Source organism: Rana temporaria, chromosome 3 (assembly GCF_905171775.1).
Source record: "Rana temporaria chromosome 3, aRanTem1.1, whole genome shotgun sequence".
NCBI lineage: Eukaryota > Metazoa > Chordata > Amphibia > Anura > Ranidae > Rana > Rana temporaria.
In genome coordinates, this window is record NC_053491.1 from 216741758 (window position 1) to 216765867 (window position 24110).

Sequence of the window (24110 nt, forward strand, 5' to 3'; positions counted from 1 at the left end):
GCTGGATGGACACAGGGAGCGGTGGCTCGGCTCAGGTGCCCCATAGCAAGCTGCTTATGATCACAAACCTAACCTTGACCCTAATCCTAAAATAGATCAAAGCCTGATCTAGCTATTTCATCTTTATTTAATTATTATTATTCCATTTTATTCTCTACTTTAGCAAAAGGAAAAAGATACATTGCATTCTTTTCTCCCTTCAAGAGAATAAACAACGTGGGGCTATACAGTGACTGATCACTGTACTAGTCAATCACAGGCAAACACAGAGATCATATGATCGGGAAGCAGTCCTGCCAACTCCTGATCGTTAGTACAAGACCCGGAGCTGTTGGTGATAGCTCTGTCTCTGTGCTGGGAGCATGCTGTGCAGTGCACTGCAGTGTGATGACAGTACCTCTCCAAATGTTGTCATCTCGTGATGTAAATGTCAGAAATGGCCTCATATTCTTGTAAGTGTACTACAATTACAATAGTGCATATATGCAGCCCCACAGAAGAAGGCCACTTCTGTGAGGCCACATATATGTGTACTCTTGGCAGGAAGGGGATTAGCTAACTAAAAAAATCACATTGAAAGCTCATTGCCTCTGGATTTATTGTTCTGATCCATATGTAATTTACAAAAATCTTAGAATAAATCATATAACAGAAAATAATAACAAAATGTGTAAAATTTGTTACACTATCTGGTGAAGTTCAATTCACTGGTATTAGTACTGTCACAGGCATGTGTAGACACATCAGGGCACACAACTAGAGCTACTACCTGAGCTACACTAAGGCCTTGTACACACAAGAGGATTTCCGCTGGAAACGGTCCGCCCGACCGTTTCCAGCGGATAAATGCTCTGGCGGATTTTGATCTGATGGCTGTACACACCATCAGATCAAAATCCCAGAGGAATACATCCGCGGTGACGTGGCCGCGCCGTCGCCGCGACGATGACGCAGCGACGTGTGCGACCCTGGAAGGTAAATACTTCCACGCATTCGTCGAATCATTACGACGCATGAGAGGGATGGGATCGGACGGACTTATCCGGTGAGTCTGTACAGACGACCGGATAAGTCCGGCGGACAGGATTCCAGCGGATAGATTTCTTAGCATGCTAAGAAATTTTTATTCGCTGAAAATCCGTCGGCTGGATTTTTATCCGCCTGAAAATGTCCGCTAGGCCGTACACACGACCGGATCCATCTGCTGGAACTGATCCGCGGATCAATCCCAGCGGATCGATCCGGTCGTGTGTACGGGGCCTGAGACAGATCTATACGTTTCTGCATGGACAAGGTATTTATAAGATTCCTCACTTACAACAATATGAGGCAATTTCTAACATTTACATCATGAGATGACAACATTTGGAGAGGCAATATCATAACACTGCAGTTGCATTAACATTACTGCTTTTTTTGGGACAATGCTAATCATGAAAAAAAGACTGGCAAATAGTTGAGCATGTTATGAAACCTTGAAACGCCAATAATATATGTAATTTTGAAATGAAAATGTGGCTATTTCAGTGGGTTCTGCGTCTTAAAGTATTGTTTCATTCAGAACTTTTTTTTTCTTTTTAGTTTTTGATAAACAAGAAAGGGGTTAGAAACATTAGACTTTTAAAGCCCTCTTGAACATATTTGTTCTAGCTTTCTGTTTCTGCAACAACATTATCATAGGAACAGGAATCAAATAGAAATCTTCCCAATGGGGCCACAGGCAGCAATAAAAACCTGGGAGATGGTCTAACCTTATCCAACTAGTCTAGAAGAGATTATGACTTAAGTGAAAAAATCTTTATTTTTTTACCTTGTTGCTTTGTGCTTTCCTCAGTCACAAATCCATCAGACTTCTTTACCACTTCAGGAATAACATTAATCGTTGAAGCCAACTTGATAAGAAAATGTGTTTTAGCCAATGTTAGCTTGTTTACAGCTGCTTGATCACACACAGAGAGTAGACGTGTGCTGGGTGTTGCGTTGAGGACTTCTTCAATAGCCTGAAAATGAAAGACACTACTGATATTTTACTTTAATAAATCAATATTTAAGCTATATAATTATCAACATTGTTATTTTTCGATTTCAATGTTCTCTGTTAGCTGATAACATGCTTTACTAAAGAAAAGTCTTAAAGGCTAGCTAGAAGACTGTAAGTATCCAATTAGAAAGCCTTAAGCATTTCTGCTGAAACCTTAGAGACAGGAGCTATACCTTCGGGGAAATACACATCAAGTACTAGATGTTCCTATAACTCTATGGAAGTTCAGATTTCCTTCATTTTAGTAACCAAAGCTCCAGGGTAAACCTATTTACAACAACAAACAATACTGCAAATATGCGATAAAATAAATCCTTGAGTAAATAAAGTTTTAGGGTTTTTCAGAATTGTATTAAAGCTAAATGCCAGATATAAACACCACCATTTCTTTCAGCTAAATTTTCCTTAAAAAAAAAATCATTAAAGTGGATGTAAACCCAAAATATTTTTTTTGTTTTGCTGTTACGATGTACAGTATAAGATTTCCTATCATCTGTGCCCAGTCTTGCCACACAGAGTTAATTCAGCTCTGAGCAATCCTCTTTTATTGTTCAGTGAAATAAAACGGGCTTACAGAGAAAAACCTTAGTCCGTTCCGCCCCCTTGCTGTGAGTGACAGGTTATTAACATATCTCATGCACTAGCTTGGAGACAGGCATTATTTTTTTAACTCCCACCCCCACTCCTTTTCTCCATTTCTGAAGTCATGTGGTTACTTTTCTGGATTTTGACAGGATGTTAATGATCATAGCAGAATTTAGTGTAAGAAATACACAGGACAAAATGCATGTTGACAAGGGGAGTGTAGAGGAGGGCGGGGCAGTCTACTGACATCACGACTCCACCCACCAAGCTCCAGACAACAGATCCACCTACAGAATCTGCAGTTTTTCAGTTCTTATAACAGACAGAGGGGAGACATTTGACAGGTAAGGATACATGCAGGAGGCATGTATATCCTTATAGATCAGCACTATGGCAGTAGTTTAGAAAGGATGAGAGTGGGTTTACATCCACTTTAATACAATGCATGATCCTGTCCTGATCAGTATCCTCCAATTCCCAGCACAGAGAGAGAGGGTCAGCACGTTGTGCTAGTCATGGCTCTACTGCTTTTCACAGTCCTATACCACTACATAATATGCTTACATGAGGGGAAAGCTGATAAACGATCTCATCAGTCTGTGTCTGTTTCTTTACAGTCTAGGCAAAAATTATCTAGATTGCTTAACCCAGTGTAGTGGCGTAACAATAGAAATAACAGCCTATGAGTCCGCTGTTGGGCTTGGTAGGAAGGCAATCCCATTAGGGAGGCTGTTAAAGGAAAATAAAGTGTTTTCTGTATAGAAAGTCTGAAGTCAAGAGCTCAGGATCCTCACTAGTCACAAATCCTTATCTGTGCAGCAGGAAGCATGTGCTTAGCTGTCTTAGCAGTGTAGATTTAGTGCCCTCTGATCTTCTGCTACAGACTGAAATTAACTGCGTATGCCTAATGCAGTCAGAAATCTCAGAGTTCTTCTTGAGTAAAAACCTTATAGTACAGTATCATTATTATTATTGCTACTACAACTACAATTCTTACCAAAGCACTTGTCGCCAGTAGTGTACTGACTATGCTGACAGCTCTCCTGCTGTCTATCCTTGATTTAGACATACTTTATGTTATGATCAGTGACACGTATTGTCACAGTAGACACTGCAATCTGCTACAGAGAGAGTTAGCCTGGAGGACACCATCAAAATTCTGCTTTGGGACCTAATGATTCTAATACCCCAGCTTAAATGCAGTGTAGTTTACAAAGGAAAAAAAAAGCTGGCTGAACTAAATTACAAATTCTTTAGAACTTAACTCTATATAGGCTGGAGTTCAGTTTTAAAATTATTACTGTTACCTGAAAACATGGATGATGTTGAACATGGATAACTCACATTATAAAACATACAGGTATATTTATAAAGCAACAAATGTGATAGTCACCAATTCCTGGTGGATGTGTTTCAAATGTCAGTGTATTGTTTAGATAATGTTACAGTCACTGCTCTTTAACCCCTTCCATACAGGGCATTTTCACCCCCTTCCTGCTCAGACCAATTTTTAGTTTTTAGCGCTGTTGCACTTTGAATGACAATTGCGTGGTCATGCAACACTGTACCCAAACTAAATCTTTATGTTCCCCCCCCCCACAAATAGAGCGTTCGTTTGGAGGTATTTGATCATCTCTGCGGTTTTTATTTTCTGCGCTATAAACAAAATAGCGATTTTTTTAAAAAAAAACACAATTTTTTACTTTTTTATTTAATAAATATCACAATTTAAAAAAAATAATAATTTTTTTTCCTTAGTTTAGGCTGATACGTATTCTTCTACATATTTTTGGTAAAAAAATCGCAATAATCGTATATTGATTGATTTGCGCAAAAGTTATAGCGTCTACAAAATAGGTGATAGATTTATGGCATTTTTATTTTATTAATTTTTTTTCTAGTAATGGAGGCGATCTGCGATTTTTTATTGTGACCGTGACATTGCGGCGAACACATCGGACACTTTTGACAGGTTTTTGGGACCATTCACATTTATACAGTGATTAGTGCTATAAATATGCACTGATTACTGTGTAAATGTGACTGGCAGGGAAGGGGTTAACCACTAGGGGGCGCTGAAGGGGTTAAAATGTTCCCTATAGTGTGTTCTAACTGTAGGGGGGAGGGGACTCTCAAGGGGAGGAGACCGATGTGTGTTCCTCTGTACTGGAAACACAGCATTGGTCTCCTCGCCGCTGACAGGAGGTGGATCTGTGTGTTTACACACAGAGATCCACACTCCTGCCATGATCACCGGCAAGCGCGTGCCCCGCCGCGATTGCCGCCGGGCACGCGCGCCGGGTCACGAGCGGTGCCGCGAGCAAGCGCCGCGCGACCGCCCTAAAACGCCGGGAATACAGGACGTCATATGACGTCCACCCGGATCGAGGGAGGGTTCCTGCTGACGTCATTTGACAATGCATCGGTAGGGAAGGGGTTAAATATTGACCATAATTATATTTTTTCAGAGACATGTAGAAATGTTATAACGTCAGATAGAGGAAATTATTTCTTTGCAGTACAGTTTCACAGTTGATTTTATTCTGCTCTTGATTAACAATTATACATTTCTGCTTGTGAAACACTCATTGGGGTTTATTTACTAATGCTGGAGAGTGCAAAATCTGTCTCAGTTCTACATAGAAAATAATCAGTTTCTAACCTCAGCTTGTTCAATTAAGCTTTGGCAATAAAATCGGGATGCTGATTGGTTTCTTTGCAGAAGTGAGCCTGATCTGCACTCTTCAGCTTTAATAAATAAACCCCAATAGTGAACTTGATGAAATTTGCTTTTTCATAAACTGACTAACGGTGTAACTCTTCTGTGCCAGTGAAACCTTTAATAGCATGAAGCAGGCAAGATCGGAACTTTTCACCAATTTATACACAATGACGCTTATGGCATGCCTTTGTTGATAAAGGGGCAGTTCATCCAAAACATTGAGTGGAAGTTTCAATCTTACGACTACATTCCTCACACAGACACCCCCTATTATGGCTTTAGTGAACTAGCAGACCTAAAAGGTTATGAGAGAGCCACGTTGCTGTAATCATAGAGGCAAATAAGAAACCAATCTGGAATTCAACATGTCAGCAGGCACTCAATTTTGAAATATCAGTTCTAGATTCATCGGGAATTTTCTTCTGCAGTCTTGTTTGTGGGGGATCAAATCCTGCAGCTGTCACTTTTTGTTTTATTTGTTTCAAAGCATTGAATTTAACGCTTTACAACATGTCAACACAAGTTGACAATACATGTAAAAAGACATGAAAACACATAGGTTAGATATAGATGTTCTGCATGGTAAATCCCTGTAACAAAAATATAAATAAATGCTCAGCGTACCTGTAGGTTTTCATTGTAGAGGAGGGTCTTTGAGGGTGAGAATTTCACATTTGCCTGGAATAAATTAAAGTTATTAAAAAAAAAAACATACAACTGGGCTGTGAAAGACACTAAAGGAAATACATATGTATGGTAACAACTAAAAATTGTTATTTAAGTGGTTTACCAATGGTTTCCCAGGACAGAATCCTTCATGCGGTCGTTTGGGAATTCGTTCTCCATTACTAAGTAGCAAAAGTTCATGGAGTGCCTCAGCAAATAGGTGTAAATCTGTGAGCGCTTTAATCTTAAATCAGAGGAAAAAAATTGAATTAGTTTACACTTTTATAAAAACAAATTACTACGGGCTGCCAAAGAGACCATAGTTATTAACTGGTTAGCCAAATGCAAATTAATATTAGCCGCATAGCAAGTACTTTGTTTTTAAAGACTCTGCCAGCTCACAGATTTGTATTGTGAAAGGAGAAGTAAAACACAACCACTTTGTAGCACAGCAAAGCAGGAAAAAGAGTCTGTCTATGTAATTAGCAAATACAGTTGCCCTCTTATACACATATAAATACACATCATACATAGAAAAAGGCTTTCAAAACAGGAACACACTTTGACAAGATTATTTGCATCAGGGTTGTCTCTATTCAGAACCACTAGAGATTTTCTTTCTGAATTCAACAAAATTCATTCCTCACAAACAGGTAAATTCTGGTTAATTTACATGTATACTGTATTTAACAAAGGGAATTATAAAAGAGAAATTAATAAATCGTCAGTAAATATGGAAGATAAAAAATTAAATAAGGCTCCTGTATTACAGTAAAAAAAAAATACCCTTTCCAGATAGCATCATAACATAACAATAATAAAATCTTTTGCCTTCATTGACTAAGCTAAATCTTCTTTCATTTGTATCTCACATTAAACCCCACCAAGATACTGCAGATCACAGTTTAAGGGTTACAGCAACAGAGGCAGTGCTGTCAACCCAAAAATCTGTGGGCTAAACCAGATGCGGCCAGGTGCTCATAAGCAAGCTACAGGCTTCTGAACCAGCAGTGACAATGCAGCTAGCAACCCACCTGGCTTTTTTTTCATCCCAATTGTGGTGTAAGCAGGCACAGCCTACATGTGACAACTTTACCCTGTAATTTAGGAGCAGTGCAGCATTGTTACCACACCATTACAGGGTGCTGCATTTGGTTGATTTCATAGACAGGCATTTATGGGATTTTGCAGGGGCACTAAATGCAAATGCATGCACAGTTTAGAACTGTGCATTTTCTTATGGGAGAATATGGGTATATTTTAAATATATTGGTACAGTAGATGCCCTGTAATGCCTTGTAATGAATCATGCTGAGATATTAATGCTTGACCTGCTAACAAATATAAAGCAAGCATTAGTGTATATTAAGTAACATACAACTCCTCAAAAGTGGTAACAGCTTACAGGAGTTCTATGATCACAGTATAGACTTTCATTTTATAACATCAGCATTGTAACAGCAATACAAACAATTCTCCACTGCTGTTTACCTCCAATTTCTAAGGACTATATATCCCATGGTACATTGTTGCCTGTAAACTGTGATTCCTGTACTGACCCCTCCTCATAAAACTCCTCCTCTCATTCTGTGACACAGCAGTGCCTACCCACAGGGCATAGTAAATATGTGTCACATTATTCAAGGAAGTAAATGTGTGAGGATCTTCACAAAGTAAGTTTACGAACTTCAAGATTATTCAGCGTTGTAAGAGTGGGCTAGAAATAATACAATTATTAATTTTTCATTTTGACCATAGGACTATTTTTAAAGAATCCCTATTTTTAATTTGAAGAACACCTAAACCTATGATATATAAATATCACCTATATTTGAAAACATTATATGTATGGGTAATGTGTCTTACATGCACATTTAATACAATGTTATTACATTAATTATAGTATTAAATTTGAGAAAAACATGACTAAATTGTGAAGATGTTCATAATAATGCTACTACTGCACTTAATTTAGAACACAGTGGGGGTTATTTACAAAAGGCAAATCCACTTTGCACTACAAGTGCACTGAAAGTGTACTTGGAAGTGCAGTCGCTGTAGATCTGAGGGGAAGATCTGAAATGAGGGGAAGCTCTGCTGATTTTATCATCCAATCGTGTTCAGGCTAAAATGTTTTTTTTTTATTTTCCTTGCATGCCCCCCTCAGATCTACGGTGACTGCACTTTCAAGTGCACTTGCAGTACAAAGTGGATTTGCCTTTCGGAAATAACCCCCAGTGTCTTTCGTTTACTACACTACACAGAAAAATGCCCACAGCAGACATGCTTAAAGGATAAGTTCACTTAAAAATAAAAAAAATATTGCACATTCTTTTGCAGGTAAAAAAAAGTGTGCATTTACTATTTTTTTTTTTTGTAAGAGAGAGTGCCATGCAGGACTCCTACATTGTGCGGGCACGCAGTTTCACACTGACAGAAAGAATCAATGAACTACCAGAGCACTCCACTGCACAATGGTAGTTCATTGAGTGCCTTTGGGGCTGTTGGTACTTGTAGTTTTTCTATTCAAAGAACACTGTGAATGAATGACGAAGTTGGGATGGTTGTTTAGATTGTGACAGCTAGCAGGGGGAGAAGATCCCCCGCTCACTGTAAAGAAGGGTGAGTCTGGGGGGGCGATGCATTAGTAACATGTTACACCTTGAATATGGGTGTAACATGTTACAGAAGGTGAACCTGTTCTTTAACACAAATGCATGGCAACCACAGTCCAAATGCCACAGTAATATCTAGAAAATCTTCACAGTGGGTTCATTTCTTTCCTCTTACAGGTTTATTAAAAAATAAAAATGTAAAGGTCACTGAGGATGTGTAAAGTACAGAAATCCATAGCAGTCAGTCAGAAATAACCCCCTTGTTCATCAAACCAGAGCGTAATGAAATTTCATTGGTTGCTAATTGATGCTGCACCTAGCCTTACAAATATTTTTTAAAGAATACTAAATTGTGGTAGTGACTAGAAACTAGAGCAGGATTTTTTCAGCAATGCTACACCTTTCTTTGGCCAAATACAGTCATACATCTATGAACGTTTAACTGATTTTTATCAGCCTTGATTCCTGGGGCCAGTTAACCTAAAATTTCATCAGCGACAGGTGCAAGTGTTCATTTCTTGTTGTCCTTAGCTTTAGCTGACATTGTAATGGTCATTTGTGATGTTCAGCTGTGTTTATTCCACTTGCCAGTACAGGATTTTTTCAGCTGCAAAATAGCAAATTTGAAGCAGGCTGGGATGTACAAATTAGGTTTCATTATTTCTCTGTACACTCAAAAGGTTCTCACTGCATCCAGAATGAAAAACATTAATAAGAATGCAGCCTTTAGAACTGTGTGACATCTATTCTTCGATGTCTCTATTTCACTATGTAGTTCTATCTCTAATACTTAGGTGTCATAAGATTCCAAATGCAGGTTCCAAACATTTTGGCATCTAATGAGCCACATTCAAATAGAATAGGCAGTAAGACATGGTATAAGAAACAAAATATATAACTAAATAAAATTTAGATTGTTGACAAGTTGTTGCCCTTTATACACACTGCTCAGAACAATGATAGAGAGATACAAAATAAAATAACTGTTACTTTGTGTTTACATTGTTCTATTCATCCGCAGATCAAAGGGATGAGGTTTAATCTGTAAGTGATGTCGGTTAAAGCACTCTCACAAGTGAGAAAAAAAACCGATAACCAGTTGCCTACCATGGGCATCTTACAAACGTCCATTAAACCCTCCTCTGTAAACAGGACGTGTGTTGTACGCCTTTCACCATCTTATCTTTTCTTATCTCCTTCTACTTAGCTCCTGTGCACCGCCTTGAGTTCCTATGACTGGGCGCTAGTCTGAAGCCTTCCTTACTGATCACTCTGACAGATAATCTCAGTGAGAATTCAAGGTCACTTTTTAAGCCAAAACAAACAAGTAACATATAGCTAGATTCATAAAGACTTACGACGGCGTATCAGTAGATACGCCGTCGTAAGTCCGAATCCGCGCCGTCGTATCTTTAAGCGGTATGCTCAAATTGAGATACGCTTATCTGTTGCTAAGATACGACTGGCATAAGTCTCCTACGCCGTCGTATCTTAGCTGCATATTTACGCTGGCCGCTAGGGGCGTGTACGTCGATTTACGCCGAGAATATGCAAATGATCAAGATACGCCTATTCACGAACATACGCACAGCCGTCGCATGTAAGATACGCCATTTACGTAAGGCGTTTTCAGGCGTAAAGATAAACCACCAAAAAGATGGCACAGCCAATGTTAAGTATGGGCGTCGGACAGCCATTGAATTTCATGTCGTTTGCGTAAGCCGATTCAGAATGGGGCTGGGCGTAGGTTACGTTCACGTCGAAAGCAAGGAGTATTTGCGACATGATACTGAGCATGCGCCGTACGATCGGCGTTTCATTTACATGTATGGTAATGAATCGTGAATTCGTTACCATACAACACGCCCCCTACCTGCCTATTTTGAATTAGGCAGGGTTACGCCGGGCCATTTGCGATACGCCAACGTAACTTAGGAGGCAAGTGCTTTGGGAATACAGTACTTGCCTCACTATGTTACGTCGGCGTAGTGCAAATGGGATGTGCTACGCCGACCTAAAGATAGGTGTACCTGAATCTAGCCAATAGTAGCTATCTTATCTCCTGCATTCGATGGCAGATTTCTCAGTGAGAGAGCTGCAGCTGACAGGGGAAAATTTTTATTGTGTGCACAGGGAATTAAGTCTTAAAGGGGTTGTAAAGGAAAGAGTTGTTTCACCTTAATGCATTCTAGTGAAAAAACTTCCGACTATTCCGCCCCCCCCCCCCCCCCGACCCCCGTTATACTTACCTGACCCCTCGAATCTCCCGCGCAAGGCCCCAACATCCTCTTCGCCGCTCAGAATGGCCGTTGATTGGCTAGAGCAGATGGATTGAAAGCAGCGCAGCCATTGGCTGGCGCTGTTGTCAAACACATCCAATGACTCGGCGTGCAGAGGGGCGGGGCCGAGTGATACAGTGAGCGGCTATGACAGCTCGCTGTATCACGGGAGCGCACCCGCAAGGATGTGTGGAGTTCTTGCGGGGAGGACCAGAGACAGCTGCCGAGGGACCCCAGAAGACGTGGATCGGGGCCACTCTGTGCAAAACGAGCTGCACAGTGGAGGTAAGTATAACATGTTTGTTATTTAAAAAAAAAAAAGAAAATTTCATTTTACAACCTATTTAATTAACATGACATGCTCTTTTTTTTTGTTTTTACTACTTAACCCTTTCATTCCAACCTGTATAAGCATTATTTAACAGTTTCATCTCCTGTTTTAAATTATTTGCTGGAAACTATTTTTTATAAAGCACATATGTACATTGTTATCTTTAAGGATTTACTGTTAAAAACACATAGTTTAGGGTATATCTGTTTTATTTTAAATCAGTAAGATCTATAAATTAATGATGCATTATGAGAAAAATAAAATGTATGAAAAAAAAAAAACTTTATTTCTTTTGTAAAGAACTTTAACATGCTTTGTACCAAAATGTAATTTTAATGTTGCAGTAAATAGAACAAACACCAGAATAAAATGTATATGTTTTCCTTACATTATTGGATGTGAAATATGGTCTGGTCCATAGGGGATAAATAGGTGTGAGAGCCGAAGTGGTTAATCGTTTTCAACCTCCTTATTAACCCTTATTAACCCTAATCAGCACTAATCAACACATTTTTCCCTTCTTCCCTTTGCTATTATTTATCTCCTGAATTTTTGTTTGTGTTCATTTCTGTTTATTTAACCATTATTAGTTACACTTTTTCCATGTTCAGTTTGAGTCTGAATATATATATTTTTTCAGTGTTACATAAAAAAAACTCCAAATTAAAAAAAAACTTTTATTTCACTTGCAAATAACTTGCAACGCTTTGTACCAGAATCATAATTTTACTGTCATTATAAAGGATACATTCTAGATCTACAGCAGTGGTCTTCAAGCTGCGGTAAAGGGGCCGGATGTGGCCCTTGGTTTGCCTTTATCAGGCCCTTGGGACACACTTCCTCCAAATGACACAAGGAACTATTTCTTTGTGCACCAACAATGGGGCATGATTCCTGTCACTGACCCCCAACATCGGGGCACTATTCTTCCCACTGACACCAATAATGGGGCACTTATATTCCCATTTACACCAAAGATGTGGCACTATTCCTTCCACTAACACTGGCCATTTTTTAGTCGAATTGACGCCATGGTGTTTTCTAATTCCACTGGCCACAGTCCAACCCCCTCAAGGTCTGAAGGACAGTAAACTGGCCCTTTGTTCAGAACGTTTGAGGACCCCTTATCTACAGTAACACTTTTTTCAATTAATTGTGGCCATTATCGACACGTTTCCATAAGGCCCTGTACACACGACCGGTTCATCCGATGAGAATGGTCCGACGGAGCGTTTTCATCGGTCCACTGCTGAAGTGGCCTGATGGTCTGATGTGTGTACACACCATTAGTTCAAAAACCGATCGGGTCAGAACGTGGTGATGTAAAACACACGACGTGCTGAAAAAAAGGAAGTTTAATGCTTCCAAGCTTGCGTCGACTTGATTCTGAGCATGCGCGGGTTTTGAACCGATGCTTTTGTGTACTAACCATCGGTTTGGCCCGATCGGGCAGCGGTCCATCAGTTCAATTTTAAAGCATGTTTTAAAATTTTGGACCGAAGGACAACAGACCGATGGGCTATACACACGGTCGGTTTGGACCAATGAAACTGAACCTCGGTCCATTCTCATCGGTTTTGTCTGACCGTGTGTACGGGGCCTTAGGCTGCATTTACACCTGTGTGTCGCATTTTTTTGCACTTTTTTGTCCATTTGTTTTGATGCGTGTTTTTGTACAGCATTTTCCAAGCATTTTGGAGCTTTGCCATTTTTGTATTAGCCCATATAGAAAATGATCATCTGTGTCATCATTTGTTGCCATGTGTATCTGCTTTCAGCTGCTTCAAAAGTGCACCAATCTACCTGAATCGAGCTCCAAAAAAACTTTTTCAGCTTCAGGCATTTGGCTTCAGGTGTTTTGGAGTGGAGCTATGAACCACCATCATAGAGAATAAGTGATTTTTTTCTCCCTGAGCGTTTTGGAATTTCGAGCTTCAAACAGCTCAGGTGTAAATGGGGTCTTAATTAACCATTTTTTCCCAATTGATCTCTCCCAATATGAATATTTAATTTATAGTCAACAACCCATTCAATCAATATGCCACCCACGGTTAAGTGGTTCTTAATAGATAGTTTGAGATATGATGGTAAGGTATCAAGTCTGTTGTCACCATGCAATCTTATACTACCTTAATACAATACACGAAAACATGTTCACTAAAGGTTTGAATGAGCTCTTATTATGCATGATTGGCTTCATACTTATTAGAAGTGTATAATTTAGAAAATTTGGATATACTGGCCTTGCAGAGAGATAATGGGGCAGATCCTGAAAGAAATTACGCCGGCGTATCTCTTGATACGCCGTGTAATTTCAAATTTTGTGCGTCGTATCTTTGTTTTGGTATCCACCAAACAAGATACGATGGCATCTGTGTTAGATCCGACAGGCGTACGCCTTAGTACGCCGTCGGATCTAAGATGCAATTTTCCGGCGGCCGCTGGGTGGCGTTCACGTCGTAATCCGCGTCGAGTATGCAAATTAGCTATTTCCGACGATCGTTTCCGTTCGCCTTTTTCCGGCGTATAGTTAAAGCTGCTATCTGGTGGCGTACTCAATGTTAAGTATGGCCGTTGTTCCCGCGTATAATTTTGAAAATTTTACGTTGTTTGCGTAAGTCGTCCGTGAATGGGGCTGGACGCCGTTTACGTTCACGTCGAAAACAATGACGTCCTTGCAACGTCATTTGGAGCAATGCACCCTGGGAGTTTTGACGGAAGGGCATGCGCAGTTCATTCGGCGCAGGGACGCGCTTCATTTAAATGAAACACGCCCCCTACTCGCCGCATTTGAATTCCGCGCCCTTACGCCTCGAGAGATACACTACGCCACCGTAACTTACCGCGCAAATTCTTTCAGGATTCAAAGATTTGAAAAGTAAGTTACAGCGGTTTAGCGTATCTCACATCTGCGCCGGGCGCAGTGTAGGTATGTGGATCTGCCCCTTTGTGTCTAGATCTTGGATCAAAAATGTTATAGGAATTACTAAAATGTGGTTTTATCTCCAGTTCCCTATATACAGTACTATGTTAACTGTGTGCTTTGTGGTGTTGCTATTGTCATTGTTAAATTAGGTTATATATCAGACAGGAGGCTCATATCTTATGCATTATCTTTCCTTTAATAATGCCCACAGCAGAAATACAACTTTAGTGGATTTTAGTAATAATAAAAGAATTTTTAAAACCAAACTACAAGTCCCAGCAGCCCCTAGGCCTATCAGCCAATCACGTGGTCCCTGCCAGTATATAAGGGGCTGCCCCTTTAATCACTTCCTCTTTCTTTCTGCTCACAGCAAGAAATCAGATAAGTACTTTTCAAATGAGTACTAATTATAGATTGATATATATTAGTTATTCAGATTGTAATTTACTGAGATTCGTGGATGGGACTTGTTCCCTCCACACTTATCAGCTATTTAGATATTGTATATATTGTATATATTATGTATTTTCTCCCTTTAGGGTATAATATAATATATATATTCTGTCTAGCATCATTGATCTAGGGGAAGGTAGTGAATCTCTATGATTATCAATGCTCAAACCACCTGTTTGCGGCGTTAACAATAACCTCACAACGTTATTTTTCCCCTAGATCCTAATCTCTCAGGCAGCGCCATCTCTTACTGGCTTGGCGCCTTTTTTTCCTACCTCCTCACACGCTCCGCACGCTTCTCCTCAGGCGCCCGTGTCTCTGGGGGGGAGGCGTGTCGAGCAAGCCACACATCCTCCTATCAGCGTCCAGTACGCTGCGGGGGGCGTGCCCGGCGGAGCTCCGCTCCAACCTACCAGCATGCAGGAGACGTAATCTCGCGAGATTACGCCCTCCTGTACGGGGGATCTGCCTATCGTATGCCACGTCTCCAGTGTGGAGTGACCTGGCGGTACGGTAGGACCTCTCAGAGTATCCCCTGCGGCCAAATAGATAGATATATATATTCTTAAACCAGTTAACCCCTTCAGCGGCTTACCTTCTATCAGATACTCACAGTATCTGCTGACACTGCTGAACGCTTACTGCTGAGTGCATAAATAGATATATATACCCAAAAACTGCACTTCTCAGATATAATTAAGCAACATCATGGCTGATGAAGATTGCTCTGAATTTACTACCATGCCAGCTGAGGGAAATATTACCCCCCAGAACCCTATTTTCCTTACTGCTGCCCAGATACAGGAATTAATAAATCACTCGGTGCAAATAGCCATGGCTTCCGCCCCTGTATCACAACTGGCTGCACCTGTCATGCCTGGACCCCCAGGCCGTGGTGAACCGCCCACAAAGGGCAAAGCGACACACAAACGCAAACATGTTCCCACAACATACGACTCCCCGGCAGGGGAAGTAAATAATGTGCCCCAGGCAGCACCCAACCCGGTCTGCCGACCCACTACCCTACCAGACTCTCACCGACCCCTGAGCCTCGGGGAGCAGCAAAAGCAGAGGCAGAAGTCCGCCAAACGGACTAAACCAGATTCCTTTGTGGACACATCAGATTCGTCCACAGGATCTGAGGCGTCAGACGCCTATGAGTCTGAGGAAGATACGGATTATGAGGGTAGTGGGCATATGGCGCCACCTGACAACGCCACCCCTGTAACCCAGGGCGAAATTATCCTAGACGCCAGGGGAGAACCCTTCTTCGACCCAGAAGGGATTTCTCACCCCCGATCTGGCGAATGGGCTCCCCTCCCGGAGGTAGCCCAATATATTCAATACTGGGCCCGTAGGTCCGTAGATAAGAATAATCGCAGTAAGCTGAGGGCGGAGTGCCCCCGTCCCTGTATCCCGAAAAAGACGGTAGTCACCCCAGAGGTAGACCCGGTACTTCTCAGGTACCTTACCAAACAAGGTAAATACTCCAAAAAGGGGATTGAAAGATCTTTCCGATCTATTCAGGATAGAATCCTCGACCTGTTTGGCCCAGTCACCAAAATACTGAACATTGCCGAACAGGCCTCCTCCACGGAGACCCCTGTAGACCTGGACCAACTTAGAGGTTGGGCCCAGAGAACAGTGTGCCTACTAGGCTCCGCCAATACCATTTGCTCCACGGAGCGTCGCCGCTCCATCCTGATGAGGTTAGACCCTCAATTGGCCCACCTCGCAGACTCAGAACCGGGCCCTTCAGCCGAAGGTATGCTCTTTGGCGATTCACTTATTAAGGACAGTAATAAGATGGTAGGATTATACACCAGTTTGGACAAAGCCCAATCATCCCTGAAAAAATCAGGGTCAACCAAGGTTTTTCCTAGGGCCGGCAGAAACAGGGGCCGTTCTGCCGGTCGCTATTCCGCAGGCAGGCAATACTTTAGAGCTCCCGCTCAGTACAGCCAGGCTCCACAATCCTACCCAATCCCGGTGGCGCAACCAGCCCCCTTCTTCCCACCTCGCGGACGACCCTGGAGAGGACGCGGAGGGAGAGGCTACCCCCGCTCAAGACCTAATACCGGTGAGTGTCACACACCCGAATCCTTGTCACATTCTCTTGGGGGGAAGGCTGAGACATTTTATCCACGCTTGGTCTGCGATTACGGCAGACGCCTGGATACTCAACACGGTGGCAGGATATCAGATAGAACTGTACTCCTTGCCAGAAATGAATGTAATGCCTCAACCCATCAAATTCTCAAACAAAAGTTCAGCACTCATAGACCTAGAACTTCAGGCCCTTCTTACCAAACAGGCCGTGATAGAGGTTCACCCTGTCTCCCCGGGGTTTCTCAGCAACCTCTTTCTAGTAAGAAAAAAGGATGGCGGATTTCGCCCCGTCATAAATCTAAGGACCCTCAATCAACATGTCGTCTACCGACATTTCAAGATGGAGGGGATCCACTATTTGAGAGACTTGTTACGCCCCGAGGACTGGCTAGTAAAGGTAGACTTGAAGGATGCCTACCTCACAGTCCCCATTCATCCTGCTTCCCAACACCTCCTGCGGTTCCTTTGGAGAGACAGGTTGTGGCAGTTCACTTGCCTCCCCTTCGGACTCTCCTCCGCCCCGTGGTGCTTCACCAAATTGTCGAAGCCGGTGGTGGCGGCCTTACGGAGCAGGGGCGTCCGGTTAATCATATACCTAGACGACCTCCTCATAATGGCCCGATCTCACCACCAAGCGATGACCCATGCCACCTGGACCGTCAGATTGCTCCAGGGACTAGGTTTCGTCATCAACCACGAAAAATCCATCTTGACCCCTTCACAGGAGATGGAGTTTTTGGGGTTCTTAGTGGACACCAAACACTCTATACTTCGCTTACCCAAAGCCAAGCTAACTACTATCCGCAAGGAGATTCGTGCCATATTGTACAAACGGCGAGTATCTTTACGCGGTTTGGCCCGATTAGTAGGACTTTTATCGGTCTCTATTCAGGCCATCTTCCCGGCTCCCCTACATTACCGAGCCCTTCAGAGACTCAAAGCGCTCCACCTGCGACAGGGTCTTCGCTATGCAGACGAAGTACCTCTGGATGCAGAGGCAGTAGTAGAATTGCGTTGGTGGCTGAGTCACGCCATCGATTGGAACGGGAAGACCATCTTCAGCTCCAATCCGGATTACATTATAGAATCGGATGCGAGTCGACACGGCTGGGGGGCTCGCTGCGGAACATCCACCACAGGAGGGACATGGTCCGCAGGGGAGTCCCTGCTTCATATCAATGCGTTGGAACTCATGGCGGCCTTCTTCGCCCTCAAGAGTCTCCTTCCACACGCCTCCAATTGTTGCGTATTGCTGCGGATGGACAATGCAACCGCAGTCCAATACGTCAACCGCCTAGGAGGTTCCAGATCCAAAGCTCTGGCGAACCTGGCAAAGGAGTTTTGGCACTTCTGTCTGGAACGCAACGTCGTTCCTCTGGCGGAATACATTCCGGGTGCCTCGAACTTGATCGCGGACTGGAATTCCAGATACCTCACAGATTCCAGCGATTGGCGACTGGACCGGACGGTATTTCTTTCTCTGGTCGGGTTGTGGGGGCCTTTTTCCATGGACCTGTTCGCATCCCGCCTCAATTGTCAACTCCCTCGCTTTTACAGCTGGAGGCCGGATCCCGAAGCCCTGGCAATAGATGCCCTTCGGCAGACTTGGCCGCGAGGGACACACTATGCGTTCCCTCCCTTCTCCATGATTCTCAGATTCCTATTGCAAGTGGCGAACCTACAGGCTTCAGTTGTGCTGATCACTCCCTGGTGGCCAACACAACCGTGGTTTCCCCTTCTCCTGGGAATGACTGTCGATCTTCCCAGGCTGCTTCCCTGTGTCCCTCACCTCCTCTCCAACCCTGCAGGAGAACCCCACCCTCTGGTCGTGGATCACAACCTTCATCTCCTTGCTTGGCTGATTTCGGGGTGTCAGACGCAGATTGCGACCTTTCACGAACAGCTAGGGACCTTCTCGCCCTGGCCTGGGCCCCCGGGACTAGATCGGCATACCGATCAGCCTGGGGAACCTGGGTACATTGGTGTGATCAACGGAAAATTGATCCCATTCACGCACCTGTAGCAATGGTTGCTAACTACCTGGCGGATTCCTTTGCATCCGGTAGATCTTATAGCTCCATTAACGTGTATCGCTCTGCGATTTCGGCCTACCATTCCCCGGTAGATTCCCTCCCAGTGGGCAGACACCCCGTGGTGTGTCGTCTCCTGCGAGGCGTTAGGTTCCAACGTCCTCCTCGCCCCAGATACCAAAACACCTGGGACGTCTCCAGAGTACTGAACATGTTCTCTACATGGGACGACAACGACGCCCTTCCGCTAAAACTGTTGTCTTTTAAGCTTACGATCCTTTTATGCCTTGTTTCCATCAAGCGCATATCCGATGTGAGAGCCCTGGACATATCCAGACGCCAATTCTCACCTCAAGGCGTACAGTTTTCGGTAGTTCGTAGGACAAAGACAGGGATACAATCTGTATTCTATCCTTTCTTCCCATCACACCCACGTCTATGCGTGGTTCGCTGTTTACAAGCGTATGAATTGCAGACGGCCCCGCTTCGGTCCCCGTCTCTATCCCAACTACTTATTTCTTACGTCGGCCCACACCTGCCGGTTTCCTCGGCCACTCTGGCCAGGTGGGTTAGATCCACCATGGGCTTGGCTGGGATTGACGTTACACGATTTGGCGCACACTCTTCCAGGGGTGCAATGGCCACGAAGGTAATCACCTCGGGAGGTTCGCTTTCGGATCTTCTGAGAGCGGCGGACTGGTCTTCCGAATCCACCTTCCGCCAATTCTACTTTAGACCGGAGGAACACGTATCTATGTCGGTTCTATGACTCGGTTATTAATTAGACGTATACTTGATTGTTATTGTATTTATATCTATGTATGACTTTGAACTTGCATAAGATATGAGCCTCCTGTCTGATATATAAATTGAGATTTTCCTAGCTTGTGACGGAAAATATTAGTTATATGAAGACAGGAGGCGAGTATCTTCCCTCCCGACCCAACCCTATCATGGTCTTTCTTCTCATATTGTTCCAGGTTACTGAGGACCGCACCACGCGAGCCACGGGCTGAGCAGTTTTCCGGAGGGATCTCCTTTGTTGTCCTCGTTGGGACCTCTACTTACTCGACTCACCGAATCCAAATCGTTGATGGTCAGAAGACTAGTTGGAATTGAAGTCGCGGTTTCAAGTCTTTGGCAATTCGCTCCAAGAAAGAGGAAGTGATTAAAGGGGCAGCCCCTTATATACTGGCAGGGACCACGTGATTGGCTGATAGGCCCTAGGGGCTGCTGGGACTTGTAGTTTGGTTTTAAAAATTCTTTTATTATTACTAAAATCCACTAAAGTTGTATTTCTGCTGTGGGCATTATTAAAGGAAAGATAATGCATAAGATACTCGCCTCCTGTCTTCATATAACTAATATTTTCCGTCACAAGCTAGGAAAATCTCAATTTTTGCACAGAAGCAGTTGAATGGCACATTAGGAAAACTGAGGGCAACATGTGGCTTTCAAGACAATATCTGGGAACCACTGTGGGCAATATGAATGATAGTAATGCTTCATATGTCAGCCAAATAGTGCACCTGATACAAACCAATTTAATACAACTTGGCACATCAAGAAGGAAACATTACGCTAGCATTGTGGTAATTTGACATCATCCTTCTGTTCTCTAATATGTGTAGATGTACGGTAGCACCATATTATACAGCGTATAGAGCGCACATATGTCAGGCACTAATGCGACATATGTATGTGACTGCTTTGTGCAAATCTTCAAAAGGTCTTATTGTTCATCAAATGAACACACTTTTTATTTTTACAAAGGTTGCACATGTTCAGCAATGAAATATAGCTCTGTGATATTTTATTGAATCCAGCTGAATAATTTAACTTTGCAACAAGCTAACAATTAGCACAGATGAAAATTTTACTATGGAACATACTGCTATACTGTTCAGAAAATCATCAAAAGAGCAGTAAAATTAGCCTATGCCTGGGAAGATAATGTCAGTCAGTGTAACTTATTTAATGATATTCAGTCATACTACCGTGTGTTTATTTTGACATCAATAAGATTAACTTAGCCTTTCGCAAACCTTTAAAAGCCTTCCTTCCACACATTTGACAGGGTCACGGCATATTGTAGAAGCAAAATACTGGTACAAAGTAAGTAATGGCAAAACCTGTTTAAAAAAAAAAAAATTGTAAGTTTAAATAAATGCTTGTTTATCATCTTACATCAGTAGAACTATGTAAAATATTACTTCCAACCAATTTATAACTTTAACACATTTCCGAGTTAAAAACTCAACAGCCTACATTTTTTGTGATTAGTGACTTGCATCCCAGTCTTAATCCATAGGGTTCATATTGAGTTTGCCCACCCATTGCAGCTATAACAGCCTCAGCTCTTCTGGGAAGGCTGTCCACAATGTTTAGGAGTGTACAGTAGCTATGGGAATGTTTGACCATTCTTCCAGAAGCACATTTGTGAGGTCAGGCACTCATGTTGGACAAGAAGGCCTAATTCTCCGCTCGAATTCTCCGCTCTAATTCATCCCAAATATGTTTTATCAGGGTGAGGTCAGGACTCTGTGCAGGCTAGTCAATTTCCTCCACCCCAAACTTGCTCATCCGTGTCTTTATGGACCTTGCTTTGTGCACTGGTGCACAGTCATGTTGGAACAGGAAAGGGTCACCCCCAAAATTTCATGCTCCCCACAAAGTTGGGAGCATGACATTGTCCAAAGTGTCTTGGTGTGATGACGCTTTAAGATTTCCCTTTACTGTAACTAAGGGTCCAAGCCCAACCCCTGAAAAACAACCCCACACTATAAACCCCACCATAAACCCCCCTCCACCAAATGATTTGGACCAGTGCACAAAGCAAGGTCCATAAAGACATGGATAAGCGAGTTTGGGGGGGAGGAACTTGACTGGCATGGAGTCCTGACCTCAACTCGATTGAACACCTTTGGGATGAATTTGAGCAGAGACTGCAAGCCAGGGCTTCTCGTCCACATCAGATCCTGACCTCACATATGTGCTTCTGGAAGAATGGTCAAACATTCCTAAACCTTGTGGACAACCTTCCCAGAAGAGTTGAAGCTGTTTTTAGCAGCAAAGGGTGGGCCAACTCAATATTGAACTCTATGGACTAAGACTGGGATGCAAGTCACAAATCACAAAAAAAGACTGTTAACTCGGAAATGTATTAAAGTTATAAATTGGTTGGAAATGTAATACCCTACGGGCTAAGACTGGGATGCCATTAAAGTTCATGTGCGTGTAAAGGGAAGTGTCCCAATACTTTTGCCAATATAGGGGCAGATTCAGAAAGACTTAAGACGAGTGTATCAGTAGATACGCCGTCGTAAGTCCGAATCCGCGCCGTTGCAACTTTAAGCGTATGCTCAAACTGAGATACGCTTAAATGTTGCTAAGATACGGCCGGCGTAAGTCTCCTACGCCATCGTATCTTAACTGCCTATTTACGCTGGCCGCTAGGGGCGTGTACGCTGATTTACACCTAGAATATGTAAATCAGCAAGATATGCCTATTCACGTACGCTTGCCCGTCGCAGTAAAGATACGCCATTTACGTAAGGCGTTTTCAGGCGTAAAGATAAACCACCAAAAACATGGCGCAGCCAATGTTAAGTATGGACGTCGGAACCATGTCAAATTTTTCACGTTTTACGTCGTTTGCGCAAGTCGTCCGTGAATGGGGCTGGGCGTAGGTTACGTTCATGTCGAAAGCATTGACTATTTGCGACGTGATTTGGAGAATGCGCACTGGGATACGTTCACGGACGGCGCATGCGCCGTTCGCTAAAAACGTCATTTACGTGGGGTCACCCTTAATTTACATAAAACACGCCCACAGCTTCAACATTTGAATTCGGCGGGCTTACGCCGGCCCTAATACGCTACACAGCCGTAACTTCGGCCACAAAATCTTTGTGAATGCCATACTCGCCTCTCAAAGTTACAGCGGCGTAGCGTATAGGAGATACGATACGCCCGCCTAAAGGTATGTGAATCTAGCCCATAGTGTATATATTTTTATATATATATATATATAGATATATATATATATATATATATATATATATATATATATATATATATATATATATCAATCAGCAGAAAAACTAACTGCAACAAATTTAAAACTACAAGAGGGAAAAGGAAAAAGCATACTGTTTTCAGGAATAAAAAAATGAATCAGAACTTTGTACACAAAAATAAAACCTGAAGATGAAGGATTTCAGCATATTTATTGAAAGATTTTTGTGTGTGTTTTTTTATACTTGGGACTAACCATGATATTTTGAGCAAATGACTGAAGTTCTGAAATGAGAAAACCCAGACTAGAGACAACAGTGTTGACATCTGCTCTGCGTCGATCAGAAAACAGGTCAATCCCTGGAATAAGTTCAGTTATGTCACATCCTTCCCCAATCTCATATAATGCATAATCAAGGTCTTCATCTGGATGAGGCAGGGACACGTAAAACAGTGACTAGAAATGAAAAAAAAAACATTGCATATTACATCATTTGTATTTCTGATATTTTCTAACTGTGCAAACAAATACATATGAATCACAAACCAGTGTCTTACCTTGAAAAGTAAAGCTGAGAACAGGCAGCATTCTGTTCTCTTTCTGACATTTGATGTCAAGATGTAACTGTAAAAAGGGAACATAAGAGAGCTGAGAAAGAATATCCTTTGTCCAGTAGTTATGACTTAGACATAATTAATTTCAGCAATTTACTATCACATGATTGTTGCCAATAATTATTAGGACTGTAGATTATCTATGATTCATTGTATTCATTTATACAGCACATTTTTCGGTTATGTTTACTGAGAACACTTTAGTCACTGCTTTCTTCAGAGATTACAATCTAATGTTCCTACTCCTACACACACTCACTGGGAACAATATGGGTGGAAGCCAGGAAAACAAATGCACTGCTCTAGTGCTGCAAGGCAAGAGCACAAATTACTTACTAAACTACGCATTCCTCTTTTTACAGCTTCTGACAATCCAAAGTGTAACTATTAGGCCGCGTACACACGGTCGGACAAAACTGATGAGAATGGACCGAGGTTCAGTTTCATCGGTCCAAACCGACCGTGTGTATAGTCCATCGGTCTGTTGTCCTTCGGTCCAAAATTTTAAAACATGCTTTAAAATCGAACCGATGGCCCGCTGCCCGATCGGTCCAAACCGATGGTTAGTACAGAAAGCATCGGTTCAAAACCCGCACATGCTCAGAATCAAGTCGACGCATGCTTGGAAGCATTGAACTTTGTTTTATTCAGCACGTCGTGTGTTTGACGTCACCGCGTTCTGACCCGATCGGTTTTTGGAACGATGGTGTGTACGCACATC

The 24110-nt window shown here is 42.5% G+C and overlaps 1 protein-coding gene across 1 annotated transcript in view; it reads right to left on the reverse strand.

The window, feature by feature from the left end:
- The window catches only part of CFAP54 (cilia and flagella associated protein 54), a 533435-nt gene that overhangs the window by 115019 nt on the left and 394306 nt on the right, over positions 1 to 24110 (reverse strand). The window contains exons 45-50 of the mRNA XM_040344233.1: positions 23333 to 23399; positions 23031 to 23231; positions 20803 to 20889; positions 6139 to 6258; positions 5973 to 6026; positions 1811 to 2000 (exon numbers count right to left, since the gene is read on the reverse strand). Of these exons, the coding sequence (XP_040200167.1) occupies positions 1811 to 2000; positions 5973 to 6026; positions 6139 to 6258; positions 20803 to 20889; positions 23031 to 23231; positions 23333 to 23399 (719 nt within the window). The remainder of the gene's footprint in view (positions 1 to 1810; positions 2001 to 5972; positions 6027 to 6138; positions 6259 to 20802; positions 20890 to 23030; positions 23232 to 23332; positions 23400 to 24110) is intronic.